Here is a 23,376-nt window from a genome sequence, read left to right on the forward strand (position 1 = left end):
TTTGGATAGGTGACTAATATGCCTAAATTTATTTACCCAAATCCTTTACAGTGTATATTGTGAAGATTGCTTTAGGATTGAAATTGAAGGAATAAGTCTTTTGATTTCTCCTATTTCAAATAATAGCGGTCTGAATCACCCTTGCCAATGTATTTAATGCACTAACATTTGGTTGCAGTCAACTTTCAGTGAAATGACATGCATCATGATAGTATTGATTAATATTGTTATGACATCATGTTATATGTTTCCTATTTATCAATTTATTTTATCTCTTTATCGGGGCGAGATTGAGACTTCATAGTCCCTTCTTGCACCTAACCCTTATACATTAAAATAAAGACAATCAAAAACATTCGTGCCCTAGGTGGAGGAAAACCCACCTAGGTCAGATACAAACCTGCGACCTCTGAATTGGCAGGTGACAGCATTACCCCACCTCCTCAGGGATTTTTTAAGTATGAACTTATACCAAAATGCTCAACTGAGCTTGAGCTCTTTGAAGTCACTAGTGCCTTTGAAAATCCCAAGTTTTTAATACAGAAACAAGGATGAGATTCAGAATATAATAATGGCAAGGCTTGTTGCAATGGTAACACTATTTTTGTGCCATTTTAGAATGCCTGAATGCATTATTTTTCTCAAGTAATCATGAAGGGTATTTGTTGAAGTTAGTAGCTATGGGTTTCATAAATAATTCTGGTAAAATGGCTCTGATGACAAATGATATCATCAGACATGAGAATGCTTCTATCAGTGAAAGATGTGATGGTATCCTTACTACATTTATACGACCCAGTTTTCATGACTTCTGTTTTTATAGTTTCATGGACTTAGAAATCCAGGCTTCATGTGAGCTCCATGGCTATCCTCTTAAACATTGGTATCATATTGAAAGGAATTATATATTTACTGTGAGGATATGTTTCTCCATGGTTCATCTGATATAATTACATTACTATAATGTAGTCATGCTTTTAAACTTGAGGTTCTGTATCCTACATTTGTTATATAACCAGTGAAAACCCTTAGCTTCAGTGGAGTCGATTATTTTCCACTGCAACATTTTGTTGAACTGTCAAACTGTACGATAAAAATAAATTAAGTGAAAACTTGATTGGATCCAAAATATGCTTCGAAACTAAAGAAAGTGTCCCCTGGTTTATCATTTAAATTTTCATAGCAGTGAATCCTTATCAATTATTTATATTCAATGCATGAAAAGATTTAATATCTCTCAAAGTGAACAACTAATAAAATAGTCAAATTTCCTTACATAAAGAGTGAAACTATGATGATATCTAGTTTTAATCAAGTTTGTTATTTGTACGCTATTTTTTAATACAGTGAAATCTCAAATTTACATGAAGGCATCAGTGAAAAATTATTTGAGATAAAGGTCTATGCAAAATTGATGCAGGGGAAAAATATTCAAAGAGTATTTTCATACTTCATAAATGAAATGTTTTGAAGGCTCATACTAAAATAATCTGGTGCAATCAAGTAAATTAAAGCTTGATGCTAAAAAAAATTAGGAGTAAATCTTCTCGATACACTTGTAGTATTTAGAGGAGTTGATCAACAGCTGTGGTCATTGGTGCCATTTGGAATTTGAAAGAGGTGGAATATTCAGGGGATAGAGGAAGGGTGGAGAGAAACCTGGCATTAGCTCATCTTACTACTGTTAGCTCAGGTCTGAAGTTGTTACCCTGTAATGAAAACTAGGTTGTAATTGAAAAAAAATGTGGAAAGGCCAAGTGTCTTCTTTCATCATGAACATGAGCAACTTGATCATTGTATTCTTTGCTGTTTAATATGTAGTCTGATTTGCCGTGTTGCTAATATTTTATATGGGTCCGTCCTTGATCTAAGGAAATAGCAATATTTTGAGCGTGGTGGGTTTAATTATAGCTTCATGTGCTTTCTGCTTGACAATGATCACATTTGAAAATGATTATTTAACTAGTGCAGTGTTTATTTGGCTTGTTCTCTTTAAATATGTGAGGTCCTGGAACCAATAAGAATTATTATTAAAATTTAGTTATGGTAGCCTAGTCCATTCATATAATCAAACTTAATAAATCGAAAGAGAGATGGTACTTTTTTCCACACTTTATTTTTAAGTCGACCGGTTTTGTGGCATAGGCAACATCATCAGGTGATGTCAGATGATCCACCTGATGATGTTGCGTATGCGACGAAACCGGTCGACTTAAAAATAAAGTGTGGAAAAAAGTACCAGCTCTCTTTCGATTTATTAGAATGGATTTCCACAAAGTGAAGCCTGAAACCATCGAGTTTATAATCAAACTTAAGTTATCTGCTGCCTATAAAGCCTTACCTACATATTTATGCAAATGATATACTTCAGGGCAGTATATGAACACAAATACAGCATAGCATAGTAGTGATATAGCATCAACAATAGATTCTCATAATGCATATGATTAACCAATGAATGGGAGTAAGGTAGCTTAAACTATCTTCTTCATTAAAACCAACATGTGAAATGGCCATGATTTTAGTCCACAAAAACTTTATTTCATTCTATCACTTGCAATAATTAATCGCTGAAATAACCAAATGCATGGATTCACACAATAAATTAATGTCCGAAATTTAATACCTTAAATAAAAATAACCTTTTATATCACAACGTTATTATGTAAATACATTGCAAATACAGAAAAAATAAATAATTTTTGAGAAATTAAAATATAATTACAGACAGACATAAATTGATATAAGAAAAATTTATAGGCTCAGAGAGATTAAAAGTAACAACAATATTATTTCATGGTACATATAAAGAGATTTGAATGAGCATTCCTGTATTCAATTAGAAATTCTTTTCACAACTCAACATCACATCTGAAATGTAAAAACTTCCACTAAGCAAGGAACTTATTTGGAGGAAGAAGACTGCATCAACCTTAATAACCAACTATAATGTAGTGTGTACACCGGCTAGATTCTTTTTCAATGAATTTAGTACAGCAAGCAGAAGTAATGGCAGTAATCATAGCATAGAATAGTTCACTGTCACTGTAAATTACTTTGTTTCTTCCCTTATGTATTTTAATCCAGCATGGTTTTGCTAGTATTTAAATGTTTATTTTCACAGGTGTCCAAGAAGTCAAAACAGTTTTTGCACAATATACACATGCTCATTTCTTACTCATTTTATTTACATGCATAGAACAATTTCCTGAATTTAATCACAATAACTGCACAGAACACTTCCTGTTGCACTTAATCTTGGCAGTATATAGAAAGGAAATCTGAAACAAAAAATAGTATAAGAATATAAAAACATTATTCTTTTATATAATTAGTGATGTTATAACTATTGAGAATTGCTAAAACTAGATACACACATGTAACTTTTAAGTTCTCAAATTTTCCTTGTACAGTCACTCATAAATATATGCACATACAGTGAATAAGTGATATAGTTTGACATTCACAGTATACAGAAACCAAAGAATTTAAACTAGAAATATTTTTATGTATATAAAAATTCAAAATATATACCAACATATGAAGTTAAATGCTCACATCTATATATCACACCATTATTATAGTCATTCTAATAGCATAACTATCACTTGTTCCCTCTAATAATGTCTAAGCTAATTTTGCTTTACACTTATTACTGTTCCAATGGGAGAGAGGTTAACCCAAGGCAAAATTAAAAAAATATTAATTTTATTTCAGCATAGATGATAGACTAATATTCTTGCGATAATCATTCTTAAAATAATCAACTCAGGATGGATGTGAGTGATTATAAGTTCACTCATTTTAACTGAACTACACTTGAGGCAAATAATGATTGTTCTCGAATCTCCAATGACCATAAATTATGTAAAACATTACTGTAACTATACGACCTCCTATAAAGAGCATTGCATTATTATTAATTTTTGTAAACCTGTAGCTGCCGAAGATGAGAATTTGCACCAGGGGCCTTAGGCAGTTTGATCATGGATGAAATGAACATGAATAAATTATTCACTTGGTACAAAGACATAAAATGCTAATTTTAGAATATTTGGAGAAATAAATGTGTGTATGGATGTGCATTCACATACTTGCAAGTTTACGTATAGTCAATTTCATCAATTTAATACCAGATCTCTGAAAAATTTTGAAATAAAATTATAATTTATTCTCAGATTTAACTTACTTATTAATAACCTACAGCCAATATCATTTGGCGGCTTGACTGGACTGTAGGAGGGGAGCTTTGGAGAATGGTTGCTTGTTCAAACCAGGAGAGCTAACCGTGACAGGAGAACTTGCTCCTGGAGTTGGTGTACTGGCTTCACTACCTGATGATGGTCCATCTGTTTCCATCTGCAAAACAATAATTATTCTACTGGTCAGAAATTAATCATTGACTTGTCAGGTGCAATAATAATAAACATCAAGAAAATTTCATTAAGAGGCCAATGCCAAGTTAATATAAAAAGCAATTACCTTCTCTTCTTTTTCATCATCCATGATGGGCCCATTTTCTGCCTCATATTCTTTCAACACAGCATCTAAATTGTAGCGTCGCCGATAGTTAACAAAGAAACTCCTCAGGTGAGCCTCTGTTTTCGTACCAATCACTTCAGCGATTGCCCTAAAGTCTTTGCCATATTTACGAACACCTGAATAGGAGGAATGTAACAAAATGAGACATTAATCACCAAAGTTAACATTCACAATTTTAGCTTAAGTTAAATATAGAATTTTAGTAGACGAGTGTTGATGCTGTCACGTGTAAAACTGTTTCATTAACCAAAAATAACACCGAAGAAACATACTGGCATTAGCATTAATGATAGGAATATGAACTTGAGATGAATTTCAAATATTCTCCCACAAATAACTGTTACATGGTATTTATGCCAAGAAGATCCAGGAAGGTTTTCAGTTTTCCGTATAGACAATTCATCCTTTTGCAATGTAGAAGTCTATCATCGTTTTTCATGACACTTCAGGCTAAACATTTATAAATAGTCTCACAAAAATTTAATTAATTTTTAAACTAATTAAAATTGAAAAAGTACATTTTACATGAAATCAATATGAAGGGGTAAATTTAATATGAAATTATTTAACCATTTTCCTTACACAGAATCCTTTCACAATGCACGGATGAAATTGATTTTGAATAAGACATTCTATTTTAGAAAAGCCTTCAAGGAAACACGGTCTCTCTGCCTGTCAAGCAATCCTATCAACCTACCCAGAATAAACTGGATTACTTTCCTAAAGAAAAGTTTTACAGTGTTATGGTAATACTAAATTATTTAACTAAGAGTATACAAATTTTAGAATGTTCTAGTGAAGTGGACATTCACTTACTGCAGAGATCTCAGATACCCTGTATTGTTCGGCAATTGCTTTATATGCATATGACCTATAAAATTTGTAATACATCATTAAAAAATTTTTGAATGATGAAAACATTAGTTAACTAACCTTGTACGGCTAAAAGAAGTTCATCATTTGTCCACCTTGCATTGATACGGTTGTTAGAATCAGGTGGTCTCAGGTCATCAATCCCCTCACCAGTTTTCCGTTTCAGTGCACTAATTGTTTGCTTATGATTTTGTACCTTAAGAAATGAAATGAGTAAATATTAACAATAGAGTTTTGAAGCTGGCCTGGATCCATACAAAAAATCAATGCACTTTACTATCAACACCAGAGTGATTGGCTGCAAGATTCTCAAACTCTCTGTGACCATATACTTCAGACATATTTAAGTATGGTAACCAAAAAATCATTTAATGACAAATGATTTGCATGAAAATATTTAAATTATTGCAGGATGTAAAAAGCATGGTCCTTGAAAGCCATAAATGAAGTCTGTGTTTAGGACCTCATTTCTGGAATCACATATTATGGAAAACTTAAAATCAATACTTTATAAGCTTAACTGGTGTATTGAATTTGAAACTAACTCTGAGGTTATTTTATGCCACCCACAAATAAGAAAAAACATGAAACAATAAGTTCTGCATGAAATATTCAGAAGTATGTACTGTTCGATTGACATATACTTTACACTTACAGGCTTCACTTCGTGGAATTGTTTGATTTCCATATTATATGAGTTTGTAATTTTCTACATACTCTAGTGTGGAAAATTACAAACTCCTTTAATATGCTCTATTGACATTAGCAATGATTCATGACGTGTGTTTCAACTTCAAGCAAAATGACAAGACAGGGTGGGGCAGAATGGACTCCCTAGTTTCAAAAAATCACTGAAGAGCATGCAGGTGAATTAGCAGAAGAGGAGTAGTAGCATCAGCTGGGGGAAATGATGCAATTTTCAGTAGTCACCATGCAGTGGTCTGGTGAGCATCGAGCCTTGTCGTAGAAACAATCTTTAAGAACAATAATAGCATGGGACTAGCAAAGAAGAGCATTTTCACCTCTAAGGCTCAGTAAATAAGCAAAATTTTCGTTACTGGGCAACTGACAACCCTTGCTAACTTCATCCAACACGTTTTCATAGCCCCAAATTGACAGTTTGGTGTGCTGTCCTCCATAGGTATTATTGGGCCTTACTTTTTTGAATCTCGAGGTTCAACTGTTACTATGAACTCTGTGCACTATTGTAAGATGCTTAAGAACTTTTTACTCCCCAAAATGGAAGAGTATGGTGAGGAATATGACTCAAAGCCTTTTGGTTTCAACAGGGGATTGCCACAGCTCATACTACCTGTCGTTCACGCCAAATCCAGCAAGAACAATTTCCTGGCCACCTGATCTTACGAGAGGATCTTCCATGGCCCCCTCGCTTCCCGGATTTGAGCCTATGTGATTTTTTTCTATGGGGTTATCTCAAAGCTGAGGTTTAAAAAGTTTGACCAATGCCCTTCGAAACTCTTAAGGAGGCAATTACAGATGTCACTGCTGGAATAACACAAGATATGCTGAGAAGAGTTTTCAAAATTTTTTTGAATGACTCAACATGTACATCGTTTACCAAGGTCACCTGGATGAAATAATTTTAAAAACGTAATGAAAATAAAATGGTATTGGACGTAGTTTTCAGAAATAAAAGCCTTTTTTTAATTATCTTGGTTGATTATTTTGCAATTCACCAGTCAAATAAGGGAGTCCATTCTGCTCCACCCTGTACTAAAAATAAGTGTTGCAAAATGGATTTAGGTAAATGTTAAATGAACATTTAAAGACAGATGAACTATTAAAATTTTAATTTTCTAACAATTCTCATCTCAATACCAGGGTGTGTAAATTAAATTGTTATATTACTTCTCCTACTGAAGACCCAAAAATTGTCTCATATTTCACAATTTGAGATCTTGAATTGTATGGTTAACTGCACATCAGTAAAAATGGAGGCTAAATTGATGCCCCAAAATTGAAACTGCTGCCTTGTGATTTTTTTACCAATCAACAAGAAATAATAATACCATAAAACCGTCAAATTTACATGGCATGTTTACAGGGTAATGACCTCCATCGATACGTGATTATTTTGGAAATGGGCATTAAACTTCAAACAAATTGTAATATCCATTAACTTAAAAAGTAAGAGTTGCAACAATCTTACAGTTACAACAAAACTTCGAATTTTCATTTTTAAAGGGACCATTGAAATAATAAACATCTACATCTACATAATACCCCGCAAGCCGCCGCAAGGGCATGTGGCGGGGGGTGTTAGGTCACCAACCGTAAAAAAGAAAAAAACCACATGCAAAAAAAAACAACACGGAAAATTACACCCACAGCAGCGCACACACTCATGCAAAAATCCCTTCATCCAATACTCATGCAAACACATATACCGCAAAACAACTAAAAAACTGCACCCCATGATGCAGCACGAAAGACATAAACAAGGCATTACACTGAACTACATGAAGTATGACTTTTAAAAGAGGTAGTTTTCTTGTTGGTCTGCCCTAAAGTTTTCCATACTTGCATATACTTTCATCAGAACTTCCCTTTTCATAGAAGTGCTAAAGCAAATCACTTCAAAAGGGAAACTAAATGAGCACAATATATATAATGCTTCAAATGCATTATGAAATTCAATCCACCACAATGAGGTCCAGTGAAAACTCACTTGTCGCTTCAAGGACACTATTTCACGATCCATTGCCTTAAGCATAGCCTCTCCCTGACCCGCAGGGCCTGTTGCCATGGCAGCCAAGTCATCATGGTTAATATACATTCCACGTGGTGGCTTCCTCCGATGCCTCATGAGTAAATGATGCCGATCACGACCTTCTCGTTTTACTGGACCAGTTGTTGGTCGAAGCATTCCCGTCCGCCTGGATGGTATGAAGTTTTACATTAATAACACTATTTGAAAAAGTTTAACCACAATACTTTATTTAGGAGATCAATTACCCAACAGGTAAAGTTGTGAGCTTATAAAATGCAGCAATACTTTAAGTGTCAAACACTCATGAAAAGATATATTAAATAACTAAAAATCAGAGGCAATTTATAATTATGTACTAGTGTACATAATTATAAATTGCCATGTACATGTGTATGTGTATTATGTACAAATGGATGGCATTAATTCATTAACATTTATTTAACTTCATGTCTCATGCAAAATTCTCTTTGGTTGTCCCCTAACTAACTTAAATCTATATTTTATAATGTTGGTCTCAGCAATTTTTATAGTTAATATTTTAGTACATTTTTTACATTTATTTTATAACAAATCAGTGGTATATTTTTCAATGTGCAGTTCATTCCTCAATTGCTAAATTTCCTTAGATAAAAACCGGAGGAGGTTAAGAAATAGTATAAAAATCTCTTCTCTGGATAGCATATTCCTACACAACAACAAGGGTTGTTGTAATGAGAAAGTGAACATGCACAATACAGAAACACAATGTTGTTCAGAACCCAGATAAACTAAAAATTATGAGACCCACATCTTCAGAAATACATGTATTTGGCCATAGTTTTCAAGTTTTTTTAGTTATATATGATAGTTTTTCGAGATAATTAATTGCCACTGATAAAGACGATGAAAAATTATTGTACACTAGTAACATTTTTCAGTATAGTAATTAAAAAAATTACCTTCAAATCATAACTTCATAAAAACTCTAATTTTATAGCTTTCAAACAATATTTCCGCAAATGCCTATTTTATAGGAAGACAGCACATGCCTAAATTTAAGCTTCATGAATTTGACTAATATATATGGTACATGCCATCCACATATGACACTTGCTCACCTTAAATACTGATAACATGCATTACACATATTTCCTTTGGGCGTAGGATGGACATGAGTACATCCAACACCACAATTTGCACAGGAATTCTTGCTAGATTCTCCTTCCTTCTAAAAAAAATTAAAATACATTACATTAGTATCATAATGCATTACATTGTACCAAAACATGAATTAGTGCTAAAATGGGCACTGCACCAACTGTTCAGCACCTTAAAGCTGAGAGGTTTCCATGGGTGTCTCCTGATGAGGTGTGTTATTAACCTTAAAAATTTACTTCCCATGGCTAAAATATATCTCCCTTTAACCACGTTGGACTCTTTGGCACCCCAAATAACAGCTTCACACACCTTTACAGCCACACTAAAGAGAACAGTAACCTAATTATAAGAACAAAGAAGTCTAGAGACAGACCTCTCACACGCAGGTGAAACATTTACTCAGAAGGCTTATTTAGGACAAAAATAAATCCGGTGGTTAGTATGTGCACACTTACTGAATATGCTCCTAACAAACAAATGCTTAAAATACTAAAATCAGTCAAGGCAGAATTGATTCTAAAAATACAACTACAAGTATTTGAAAATCCCTCAACAATACTAATTATTACCCATTCCTGAACTTCTTAGGATGACAGGACATTCCCCAAAATTACATTCAATCAGAATTTTGCATTAACAATAGCTTAAGAATTACTCTCATATTTATTTTTTAAGAGTAAAAATAATAAAAGGTGGAATCAAATACACAAATGTATCAGTTATTGACTGATCCATGTGTACGAGAGTTGACAACATCGAATATACACTTTATAAACTTATACAAATATAACCTTCAAACATGTGAGAGAAATAAGTGACAAGGAAACACAGAATGACAGACACAAAATTAGGCATGCTGTAAGGGACATTTTTCATGCGACAAAGAGCATACTGAATAATAGTCAGCATTGAAATGAATATTTAGGTCAATGCTTGATGCATTAGGATCTTCTACAAATGGTCGATAGATGGCATACCATCACACTTAATTAGTAAAGAGTAAAAAAAAATAGCTGAAAGGTCATCATACTTCATTCTAATATCAGTTAGAGAATCACTTGAGGAGCAAAAATAGCAACTGATTTATGTCTCCAGACTATTTACCTCCTCATTTTGCACACCTCTTGGGGGCGATCCACTCTTACGTCTGATTCCACGATGAATGGTCCACTTCTGAAATTTGATACACGCAGAAATCTGAGACAAAGTATTCCATTTGTACCCAAGTGATTCTATTGAAACCATACAATTTACAAATTGAAAAAAAATCAAAAGTAATTTTAAATAATGTTTATAGACAAAATTGAAACAGATAGCCTTATAGGGTGCAGAGAATTTACCTCACAGTCCATATTCTACATGGTACTATCTTTATTATTAAAGCTCAAAAAGTATAACATTTTGAGGAATATCACTCAAATTCACCCTCAGATTTCTTGAAAATTTCACAAAGGATATCATACTAAATGTTAGATGTTTTTCAACCCTTGCACGTCAGAGTTTTACTATTAAAACCTATTCTTGCCCAAAAAGATCCAGCAATAAACAAAGACCAGCTTTAAGTTCATTAATGGCCATCTGGGATGTTTTCTAAATTCTAATTGTTCACCAACCCCACATTATCCTGTTCAGCAAGCAAAACAAATTGAATTTTAACAAATGGAAAAAAAAGGCTGCATAAGCTTGTAAAATATTTTGTGTGTTCTTGGAATTAGCAAAATTAATTTACAGTACATGCCAATCAGAATCCTTAGCAAAAATAATTTTTAAAAACAAAACAACGGATTGTTGTTATGGTATGACCCGCAAAATCTGACCGATTTTGAAGTCACAGATATTTTCAAGCTTTATTGTCAAAAATACTAAAAAGATATAGGTTCAAATATGTGCATCTCATAGCAGTTCACTCTACGACAATTGTACCTTAGCCAAAATTATAGGTTCCCTACACTTCTGTGCTTACTATAAAATGGAGGCATTCTACCTTGATCAAAAAGTTCCCGGAATAACCACCGTGTGGCGCTCCCATCGTTCCGATTTGAGTTCTGTTTTTTTTGTTAAATTGGTACATCTGTTGTTGATATTCCCTTTAAATCTTAGTGTCATAACTTGACATTTGCAAAAGTTACGTAGCCAAGAGTACATCTATCTCTGTGTGTGTTGGCGATTTTTTACAATTTCAGAAATGGATTTAAATTTGCAACAACGAACTTGTATTAAATTTTGCGTAAAAAACGGATTTAGTGGCGCACGGACGTTGGAAATGTTGGAAAAGTGTTTCGGCAACGATTCTCTAAAAAAAAACGGTCGTTTACCAGTGGCACGAGCGGTTCAGAAGTGGTCGTGAGTCAATCGAAGATGATGAACGCAGTGGCAGACCATCGACATCGAAAGTCGGTGAAAAAATTGATAAAGTAAAAGAAATGTTGGTCAATAACCGCAAATTAACCATCAGAGAAATAGCGGAGGACTTGAACATTGCCTATGGATCCGCCCAAGACATTGTGGTTAATGATTTGGGTTTCCGTCGTGTAGCATGCCAAAAGACCTCAATTTCATGCAAAAAAGAGACCGTGTTGACGTCGCAAAAGACATGATTTGCGAGGCTGAATCCGATCCCACATTCATCAAAAGGATCATTACTGGAGACGAGACGTGGGTTTATGAGTACGACACGCAATCCAGACATCAGGCAAGTGAATGGCGTTCACCAAATGAGCCGAGACCAAAAAAACCACGTCGTTTTCAGTCAAAAAAGAAGGCAATGCTGACGGTTTTCATGGATTACAACGGTGTAGTGCATCATGAATTTTTGCCAGACAGTAAACAAAGAGTATTATTTGGGCGTTATGAGACGTTTGCGTGAAGCAATTCGCCGAAAGAGACCAGAAATGTGGGCAGAAAACTCGTGGATTTTGCACCAATGATAACGCACCGTCGCACAGTGCTATCATTATTCGTAATTTTTTGACGAAAAATGCAACAAATACCATCCAACAGCCACCGAATTCACCTGATTTGGCTCCCTGTGACTTCTTTCTGTTCAATCGAGTTAAAAAACCATTACGGGGAACGCGTTTTAGCAGCCGAGAGGAAGTAATGGAAAAATCGCAGGAAGCACTGATGGACATACCGAAAACCGACCGTAACTTTTGCAAATGTCAAGTTATGACACTAAGATTTAAAGGGAATATCAACAACAGATGTACCAATTTAACAAAAAAAACAGAACTCAAATCGGAACGATGGGAGCGCCACACGGTGGTTATTCCGGGAACTTTTTGATCAAGGTAGTATATATTTCAAATTAAAATTTCTAATTTTAAGATATTGCTTTCCTGCAAAACGTCTTCTAAGTTAAATGAAGTTATAAGCACCCTTTCTCTGCATTCATTTTTTCATGAGAATATTCCATTCTAAAACCTCCCAAGACCATATAAACCTGGACCATAAATTTACTTGTGTCCCAGCAATGCATGACATTTCATTAGTTTAGACACATTTATCATCAATATTGATTACTCTTTATAGGCGATTGTTTGAACGAGAAAGGGAAATTTGTATCAAGCTAGTGCAAAACAAATAGTATTGGTGCTGAATTCCTATTACGAGACTTTACAGAATTCACATGCCAGTAACATGAACTAGCCGCAAAAAATATTTAGCCCTTTACATTTAAACTGCAGTTTAAATTACATTACATGATGTAGTTAACAAGACCATATGATCGGAACATTCATACACCAGAAACTTATAAACCAGGATTCCTATTGCTTATACACATCATTTCAGCATACACATAATCACTACCTCAAATAAAACTTAATGATCAAATTAAACACAGGTTATCTTACCCTCAAGCCCCTTGATGTAAATGTATGAGATACAGTAGGACATAATGGTAAGGTCATGGTTTTCTGTGCCATAGTTGAAAAAATGCCCAGAATTTTAGCCATAATACATTATGTCATTTCAAGATTATAAAATTGAATACCTTTAGTTCCATACTACTTGTATGAAACTGACATTTTATAATGTAATGCCCATCAAACACTGTCAATGCCATTAAATAATTTTATTAAATTAGAAGGTTAATGTAGAAGTTCCTAATTTCTAATGGATGGCCCTGATACTGGCCGCCAGCCCAACTCTTTACAAATACAATATCTGCTGCAGGCAATTATTTCAGTGCCAATAAGTTAAGCATCTAAGGCATTCATTTATACTCATTGCCTGTTCATTTCCATCACCTAAGGGCATTAGAGGAAGTTTCTCATGAAGTATGGTCTCTTGTTATCTCCTGCCATCAATCTTCATCTTCCCATTGACCTACACCATTTATTCACAAACCCCACCCCTATATTAAGCTAAAACTAGGTTTTATAATTGAATGTAAGCTATAAGCAAGATGTCCAGATATTAGTCCATTTATGATACCAGTTCCTCATTCTTTGTGTACGATTTAAGGTTTTGTGCTACCATTTCCACTACCTCATATCCCTGGTGTAACTCAACAGACACTAAATTTAGAATAGCAAATATTTCAGCATTTACCCAACGACATAAAAAGTCATGGGTATATAATGAATTAATAAAAAGAGTTTTTAAAATTTAATGGCTCACCTAAAAATCCTACTTATTCTGGAGAAATTACCTAAATTAGAATCCTAGATTTGGGAGCTTTTCACTGTCATAAGTATCTTGATTAATGTTAACCTTTCTGCATATTTCATTTGTGGCATTCAGGAAATACATACATTTAAATGAATATCATTGCAGTGTCATTATGGCTTTAAATATGAACACATCTTGAACCTTCCCGGGATCGATGATTTCCTTGCAGATTAACCGTTAAAAAACATAATGATAAAGAAGTTTGAAATGTTTTCTATTAGTCTGAAAGTATTCTCCAGCTACAAAATAATACAGGGGAATATCAGCTGGCACCTAGGGTCAGTGAAAAAAAACAGTTCTATCACGGAGTTTTTATCTACGGTTATTTATCACTCAGATGTATTTATCACTAAAAATTACTACTCATTGTCAGTTGTGGAGCAGCAGTATGAGATAGTGGTTGTTTCATAGCACAACAATGTTAGCCTGATTACCACCATGAATACTCCTTCAAAGTGAAGATGTGATGCACAATTCTTTAACATCTTGTGGAATGAATATGGCATTGAAAGCCACTAGTTTAAAACAATTACTAGATTAGTCATTCATTTTATTAAAATGAATAAAATACATGCCATATTTTTCTTTTACTTTGTACTATATATTATTTTGCTAAAATAACATTACCTTAGACGAATTCTAAGAACTGGGGAGACACCGCAGTAAAAAAATCACTTGACTTGACTGGGTACATTCCTAATCAAGGCGAATGATTTTTAGACTTTGAAATTCCTGCATTTTAATGCATATTAGTGGATGACTCCGTTAAAATTTACTGTTGTGTCATCTTCTGCAGTTCCATGTAAGAAATTTCCCATTAAAAATCACTGAAGAGAAAATTTAGGCTTAAGGTTCTCATTGAGATTCTGGGTAGCACCTTTCTTGACTAGACATCTCTGTGTAATGTACATCATTCACACCTGCATGTAGTGGCCCTGTTCTGGAATCCCCACCTGAATACCAATGACCTTAATAAAATTTTTGGTACTTCCAACAACCTTCCCTGATGCTGTTCTAAACACAATATGAGCCTTTTACATTGGGCTCAAGCCTTCATGATTTCCCATTGATGCAAAGATGTTTCTATCATATAGTAAACTGATTATCATAAGTTGTCTTTATTGGTAATCAACCACTTAAGGTAGGTTTTGGATGACCACAAGCTACCAAACTGTACAGTTATAATTTCCTGGCTTCCCCTAACAAAACAAAAGCCAACATCCTACACTACAATAAGCCCCTCTTCAATACTGTATACTTCCTCCTTTCACTCCATCCATCATCCATATCCTATTCCTGCCCCTTCCTTGCTTACTTCAGACTCCTTATTCCCTCCATCATAGTCTTCAACACCCCATTGCCATTTAAATTTCTCTGCATTCATCTTTCCTGCCTCCTTTAGATTTCTCCCAACAATCCCCTCTCCTTCCCCACCATACCCTGCACTTCCTTCTTTGTTTTCCTCTCAGTCCACTTCACCTTTTCTATACCCACATTCCAAAAGCCTACAATCTACGCCTATCATCCTGCTTCAATGGCAATGTTTCCGTGTCATACAAGACTATGCTCCTTATCAAAGTTTTGATGAGCCTTTCCTTCTCACAGTATATCAACATGTCATTAACCGAACTTTAACTAATTGTATAATGTTGCACAGTCAAATGTTTGAACAAAACAAAAAAATCACTACACCTAATAACTATTATTTAGTTAATTATCATGCGATCTCTAGTATAATTATGAAAAACTATAATGAAGTAGATCTTACCTTTTCATCTGAATCTGAATCAGTATTGGAACCAAGTTCTGAGCCACCCTCACTTCCTTCCTCTCGTTGAGCAGCTAACTTCCTCGCTTGCCTGTCCATTAGACTAGTACGGCTGCGTGTTTTCTTCCAGGAATAGTAGTACTTAACTAAACTGGCAATTGATTTATCTGGGAGCTGATTGGGGCAAATGAAAATTCGATGACACTTAACTAATCACATAAGAAATGAATTCCGTAATAACTAACATTGCTCATCATTACTCAGGTATTGTTATTAATTTAACAAATGACTTAGTTTTATAATATACTCTAGATGGATGATCGGATGAGAATGCTCAATTCCTCACCTGAACATTGCATTTAAATTTTTATTACTAGGGGGATTGGAGAATGCAAATCACTTTTTCTTAAAATTAATCTTTTCATCAAAACAAAGAAAAATAAATTTACACTTAGAGGAAGTCCTAACATAAAGTCTTCAAATTTACAGAAAACATGAAATAAATGACACATTTTTTTAAGCTTCACTGAAATTTTCCTTCCTTCCTTGTAGGAAGGTTCCTTTACAGTTTCACCTTTGCTTTCAAGCAACTAAAAGTATTCTACAACTTGTTAGTACATATATAACCAATTTTCACTCAAATTCAACCAAATTTTATAAGCTATCAACGAAATAATCACAAACAAAAATCTCCAATTATGTCATTCGTTACATATCTGTCCAGCATTGTATCTAATCAGTTCTAATATTAGAATAATTGATAAATGGACGACTAATGTATGGTTGCTGTGCAGTTGACTTAACCTAAACATACGTAGTTACTGATTTGGTGATGTTATTGTTAACCAGAGAGGGCCTTTTGCAAAATTTTAATTACCTTTTAAATAATCATTTCTCATTTTTTAGAAAACACAATAGCAAAACTAATACCAATACCATCATGCAAAGAGTTTGGCAAATATTCAAAATGACCAAACCAGTAAAAATTTAAAAATTCAACAAAAAAAATGAATGCCACTTCCTGAATTTAATTTTTCTGCATTACTGGCATTTTAATTATTAAAAGAGTGCAAGGGTCCATTATGAAAAGCAAAATCAAATTATAACTGCATTTCCCATGGCCTCTTTTTCTAGTAAAATGATCTCTGAAAATTATTTTCATCCTACTTGATGTAACCTAAATCTGAGCTCCCATACAGTTACTGTAATTTCCAGCACACTAACAACCAGCTGATTGTAGTTGAACACACACAAATTATTTTAAAGGTGTTTAAAAACAAAAATTGTCATTTAACTTACCATTTGTCTAATCCGATGAAAACTTTTGCCATGGAACTGAAAAGCCTGCTCAAACAATACTTTATCCTCCACCGTCCACTCATCAGGAAATGGAGTAAAATTTGCCAGGTCCAATATTGCCTTTTCAAGATCATGTTTATGCCAGAACAACATTCCCAAAGCTTGCTCTCCATTATATCCATATTTTTCTTTGGCTAATGATATATATTCATCCACTGCAATGTCCCAATGAGAGTGCATTATGAGAGGGAAAGAGGAATTCAAAATTTATGAAGCATCCAATATAAACAGAAGGAAGATTAATGGAAGATTTAACTACTTACATTTACAATCTGGAATATCTACTGTTGGTGACCATACTAACAGAGCTCTTTCAGCATTCAAGTCTGGACGGCGATCTAAGAATAAAAACAAGAGCATAAATGGTTAAAATTAAATTAGCACTGAAACTGGCTTGTTCAAATTAATTCTGTAATGGTAATCCAATGGCAATTATAAAATGGTGTGTATATATATATATGTACACATACATACACTATATATATATATATATATATATATATATATATATATATATATATATATATATATATATAATACACTACTTCATGCTGTTCTTCCTCCTTCCATTAATGTCGCTGCAATACCTGAAGATGCAACGGCTAGAGCAATTTCTCCATGAACCCTGATTTCAGCGAGAACTAAATTAATTAAAAATGTTTTTCCCGTGCCACCAGCAGCATCAAGAAAAATGATACCTCCTTCTTGTTTATCTACTTGATCCATTATTGTTTCGTACGCGAATTTCTGATCTTCATTAAGAAGTGGCTTTTTATCCGCGATGTATGCTTCTAAGTCTAAGACATTGTAGCTAGTTTCACGTATATAATCTGGATAAAATACACCTTGCTGATCTTGCACAGGTGCAAAAAGACCGAGTTCCACTAAAGTCTTGTTAACCATGGTGATACACTTTTCCTCCAAAATAATCAAAATTTTATTATAAATGTCGGAGTTAAACGTAATATCCAATGTAGGATTTTCACTTCGAACTTTAGCCAGTATATCCTCACTCATTGATTCTTTATATTTTTCCCATAATGTTTTTGGGTTAGATGGATTACAGGAGGTTATTATGATGGCAAGCAAAATTCGGATTTGTCCTGGAAGAGAAATCAAACTGGCCTCTCGCAATGAGTCATCCCAGTGTTGATCTCCTTCTAGCAACTCTAAATTCTGGCAAGCTTCTCTGAATGTCTCACATATTTCTCCGTTTACCGTTCTTAATTCTGCAAATGAGCGAGGTCCTCTAATGGTATGTAGAAGCATTCTTAAAAAATAACATTTGGCGTTGTTAGGATGGACTGCGTAGACTCGGCCCAATGCGTCACATGAATAAATATTATTCTCAGGATCAAAGTTGCCCATTTTTCTTCTACAAAAGACTTTCCTTGATGTATTCCACGTATAATATCTCGGCAATTCTGAATACAATAGTGTTCTTGCAAAAGTATCCTGCTGGCATAGTTGGAAAAATGCTGTTTCTATGACAGCAAAAAAGTAAACAAATTACATACATACAAACACTCTCCTTTATATATATAGATATATATATATATACATATATGTGGGTGGTGGTAGTCCAGTGGGTAGAGCGTTGGACTGCTGACCAGAGGGTCCTGGGTTCGATTCCCAGTTACCTGCAGCTCCACCGAAGCTATGTGATTTTTCGGGCACCAGATCTTCCTGGGAAACCATAACCGGCACAGGGAAAGGAACTGGCCCCCCTACCCTGATGTGTGAATTTCACACGCTGTCGGGCTTAGTACTGGGTGAACTCTACCATCACCTACTAAACTGACCTTCGGGCTGATTACAGTGTTAATGGTTTTACATATATACATGGATGTGTATATATGTATGTGTATACATATGTGCGTATATATCTATGGATATAACCATAAACAGTAATCAACACTAAGGTCAGTTTGGTAGGTGATGATAGAGTTCTCCCAGCACTAAACTTGTTGGCATGTGAAATTTAAATATCACGGTATGGGGGCCAGTTCCTTTCCATGTGCCTGCTATGGTTTCCCAGGGAGAACTGGTACCTGAAAAATCACATAGCTTGGGTGGAGCTGCAGGTGCCCAGAGGCTTGCTTGGGAATTGATCCCGGGCCCTCCATTTCTTAGCCCAACGCTCTACCCCTGGACTACCGTTACCCACGTATTAGTGTATGTATGTGTGTGTATATATATTTTTTGTATATATATGTAATATATATATATATATATATATATATATATATATATATATATATATATATGTATATATATAAATATATTTTTATGTGTGTATATAATATAAAATTTTTTATATATATATGTGTATATATGTGTATGTATATATATATATATATATATATATATATATATATATATATATATATATATATATATATATATATATATGTATGTATGTATGTATATATGTATGTATGTATATATGTATGTATATATATATGTATGTATGTATATATATATATGTATATATATATATATATATATACACACACACATGTGTTTGTGTGTGTGTGGGTATTTTTGTATGCACACATGTGCGTATAAATAAACACACTCCCCATTTCTCAATCTCACTGATGACATAATTATACACCACAAAATTTGTGAAACCTGAGAGAAGATCAAAAGAAACTTCTCTGCATAAGTATTCCATCACAATTAATAAAAAATACAAAACCTTCATTAATGCAGCTTTAATTTAAGACATATTATCCATTTTTCCTATTTCCCAATGAATGTGCTAGAAATATTGCAATTATAATTCTTAAAGCCATCTTTCCAAGCAACTAATCAAACAAATGACCATTTTTTTACGGCACTTTTGGTGATTATTTAGTTTCACTGTACTGGTCACATTTTAGGCACCCACAGCTTCACCCCTTTGGACAATAAAATTAATTGATACAGCAGGTCAGAGACGGCATAAGGTAAAGAAATTATTTTCAAGGATAAATTTTATCAGTGTCCAAAGAAACACTAATATGGCATAACCCTGCATTCCTTGTGATTTCATTTGTGAATACTTAACAAATAATAAGATGGAATAGAATATGACCTACATCTTGTGTGCAATTTGATTTTTTAAATTTATTTGATTGATTTCAAAATACAAAAAAACATTTATCACCGAGGCCAACCCAGGAAATTTTTCAGACAATAAGATGGTGCATACATAATTACGAAATTTTCGTCCATCAGTTCACCCATTCAATTTTATCGGCTAACTTTTGAGAAAATGATGTGATGTGCTTATTTTGCATCTTAATCTTGAGGGGATTTCACATTGAAGATGCTCCTGCTAAGAAATTCATTTTAAACTGGAAAATGTGTGAATTTCCACTTTAATGTGAATCAAGATCTCCATGACTTTTTTCTTGTGCAAACTTTTGAGAAGGATAATATTTTTAGAAAATGAACCAGCTAATGGATTGGAATATTTTGTACATAAATACCCAGGTTATACTTGATGGCTTTGATGACTCCCAATCCTTAATGGTTGAGGCATGATTCATTCCTGAGAAACTGTGAGTTTTCTTTCTGAGAATAAATTAACTTGCTCCATGTCTTAATACCAAAAAAAAATGGCATGTCATTTCAGTGAATTGTTCGTTGCCATTTAAGCACAAGAATAAGTTGCAAAACTTCTAGATTGATTTTGCCAATAAAACCCATTTTAGACCTCCATGCAAGTTACAGGAAGCTTTCATTCAGACTATCTTACGATGTTCTACTACAATATTTCTTCCTAACTACATTATAATGGGTCTTCCTCTTAAATGAATATGGACCCATTGCATGGGTCTATCACAGGAGTATAACCATCTATCCATGCTGTCATGGAAGGTTCATTCTGCTCAGAATTCCCCTGAATATTCATCTCACTCCAATCTCTTGAAAAATTGTTGTTTTCTCTCATTACATACATTCCTGATAAACTGGAAAGAAAAACTGCAGCTTTGTAAAGTCCACTTTAACAATTTTTAATCTTATGACCAAGGTTTCAACACAAGGTATGAACAATGTATTGAAACCCGTGTTAAAAGATTAAAACATTAAGTGGAATAAACCAAGCTGCAATTTTTCTTTCCGTAAAGGATAAGGTTCACCAAGTATACCCTGAAATTACCAATTTTATCCTGATAAATCATTAGGACTCTCTGTTAGAGGGACTGGAGCAAATCCAAACTCCAACCCAAGAACCACATAGCCAATAAATTGTCCACAATTTGACCTGGGTCAAAGAGACATCCCAGGCTGATATGTTTGGGCTCTCAATGCAGACTGAAAAATCTAAGTGCAATCTTTTGTTTTTAGATCAGTGCCAGTTTTGTATCAATGATAAACCAATAGTTATTGGCAGGGGGGGTTAAAAAAAACTTAAAATGATATGTAAATTAAGGGCAGCACCTTTTCAATAGAAACTTAATAATATCTAAAATAAATTTTACATATTAGGCAGAAAAATAGAAGAACACCCAGCTTGTCGGACGATAAAATTGTTTTCAGCCCACATTGAAAGCTGGCTCAAATCACCACTTGGGAACAAGTAGTGTTGCAAAGCAATGGGTTCTTTGGTTATGCATTTGTCTAGACAATATAACCCTTATCATCATTAGACAATCATAAATATTATTATTATTAATACCTATGATTTAAATTTAAAAAATTCAGAACTTTATTCATTGGCCCATGAAATGAATGCAATGCAAATTATTAGTAATTAAATCTTATTCCCATTTAAACATTAACCTAGGAAAACAGTGAAAAAGTTTAATTACTGATTCAATGGTCACTGTGATCTATAGACATATTAATTAAACCATTACCATGAGTGGATTTTATCTTGTTTTTACAATAGTTACACATTTATCATCAACCAACCCTAAAAAAATAATTTAAACACACAAGTACCGAACACATTTGATTTGGATTTAATTATTAACTATATAGATAGCATTTTGTGCATTGTTAGATGCCACAGAGCCAGAGAACTCGATGATAGAATCAACTGCGAATTAATACAACTTATTGAAAGACAAGAGTTGGAGAGTATTTACCAACAACAGGAGTAAACTCAGGAATCAAGGCTTGAAAATCCTTCCCGACTCTTATCTTCTCATCTGAAAAATAATGAACTGCAATAAGAAAAAAGAATGGACTAAAGAATAACAATTTATATGATTTAAACAAAGCATTTAAATAAGGTAACGTGTAGTACTAAAGTGGCAAGCTGTACATTTTAGAACACAAAAAAAAGAAAGAAAAACTAAATTAGTTCGAACGAGTTAGTGTCTCTTGATAACGGTAGTGTCGATCGATGAAGATATTGGCTGTAAAATGAATTTAGGTTGGTACACACACGGAAAGTGTTGAAAAATAGAAAAATATGGCCAAAAAAACAACAAGCGGCGAAATAATTGCACAGCATATCCTTCGGAATAGAAAGAATCGAGCAGCTTCGGTGTTAGGTCGGCTGTCAATTACTTCTATGAAGACACAACGACCTATCCAAATAATTATACGGCAAACAAACTATGGCGTGTGCACGTAAAACAAATATCACTTCAGGGAACGAAACCCAAAAAACAATATTCGAAATTTGAAAAAATGGAGCCAATATGCGGTTTTTTCATCTTCGACGATGGACATCAGTTGGTCAGAAAATAAGTAGAAAGGCTTCCACCACTATCTACGAATAACTTATTATTGTATTCATAAAACTTTGACAGAGAAAATAGCAGAATCCGTTTGTCAGATTACCTAAAATGTACTTCCGAAATCAAAACTGCATTATTAACTCTAGCCATAATTACACGGAACCGTGAATAAATTCCGCACCGACCTTCGAGTTACGAACAAAGTTTGAAAACTGCAGTACAATTTTACATACCGCCTTCTTCTTCGGTGCTTGTATCAGTTGCATGGCCATTAGGGCTGGGTCCACGGGATCTTCGCCCATTTCGGACATTATCCGTATTCCTTTCTGCTAACACCATTATTAAGTATTTCCTATTTGTACGTGACGGGGATTCCTGTTGAAACGGACGTTTGGCTATATGAAAGTTTGCGGAGACCACCGCTTATAACGCCCCCAATCATGACTAACTAACACATTTGTAAGGCAAACATTAAAGATAAAGTGACAATAAAAATTGAAATTGTGCATAAAATTTTAATCAGTGACCGTAATTTTCACTTAAAATTCATTTGTATTAATTTAATAGGCGAATGTTTATTCAAATTAACCAACTATGTTGCTAAACTTTGG

The 23,376-nt window shown here is 34.0% G+C and overlaps 1 protein-coding gene across 2 annotated transcripts; it reads right to left on the reverse strand.

Annotated features, from left to right (window-relative positions):
• Positions 1 to 2,539: 2,539 nt before the first annotated feature.
• On the reverse strand, positions 2,540 to 23,155 carry LOC139687601 (REST corepressor 1-like). Of its 2 annotated transcripts, none has more exons than XM_071584823.1 (12): positions 22,999 to 23,155; positions 22,166 to 22,228; positions 17,348 to 17,422; positions 17,025 to 17,239; positions 15,726 to 15,899; positions 10,388 to 10,456; positions 9,244 to 9,350; positions 8,105 to 8,312; positions 5,476 to 5,611; positions 4,483 to 4,658; positions 4,190 to 4,359; positions 2,540 to 3,281 (listed from the first exon to the last, which is right to left on the reverse strand). In XM_071584823.1, exons 1-11 carry the CDS (start codon positions 23,102 to 23,104, stop codon positions 4,213 to 4,215), a joined length of 1,476 nt encoding a protein of 491 aa, XP_071440924.1. In that variant the 5' UTR covers positions 23,105 to 23,155; the 3' UTR covers positions 2,540 to 3,281; positions 4,190 to 4,212. The 2 variants fall into 2 exon arrangements, with proteins under 2 accessions (XP_071440924.1, XP_071440923.1); XM_071584822.1 differs by having other exon boundaries at positions 9,244 to 9,353.
• Between the last annotated feature and the right edge of the window lie 221 nt (positions 23,156 to 23,376).

The sequence above is a fragment of the Hetaerina americana genome, unplaced genomic scaffold (genome assembly GCF_022747635.1).
Source record: "Hetaerina americana unplaced genomic scaffold, ioHetAmer1.1.p SCAF_2, whole genome shotgun sequence".
NCBI lineage: Eukaryota > Metazoa > Arthropoda > Insecta > Odonata > Calopterygidae > Hetaerina > Hetaerina americana.

Excerpts from the sequence above, each read along its gene's own strand:
- LOC139687601 (XM_071584822.1), bottom strand. The coding sequence starts at position 23,104 with ATGGTGTTAGCAGAAAGGAATACGGATAATGTCCGAAATGGGCGAAGA. Across the intron at positions 10,457-15,725 it reads ATTCAGATTCAGATGAAAAG|AAGTGGACCATTCATCGTGG; the intron begins GTAAGATCTACT and ends ATCAAATTTCAG. Across the intron at positions 8,313-9,243 it reads GCATGTTATCAGTATTTAAG|GCGGACGGGAATGCTTCGAC; the intron begins GTGAGCAAGTGT and ends CATACCATCCAG.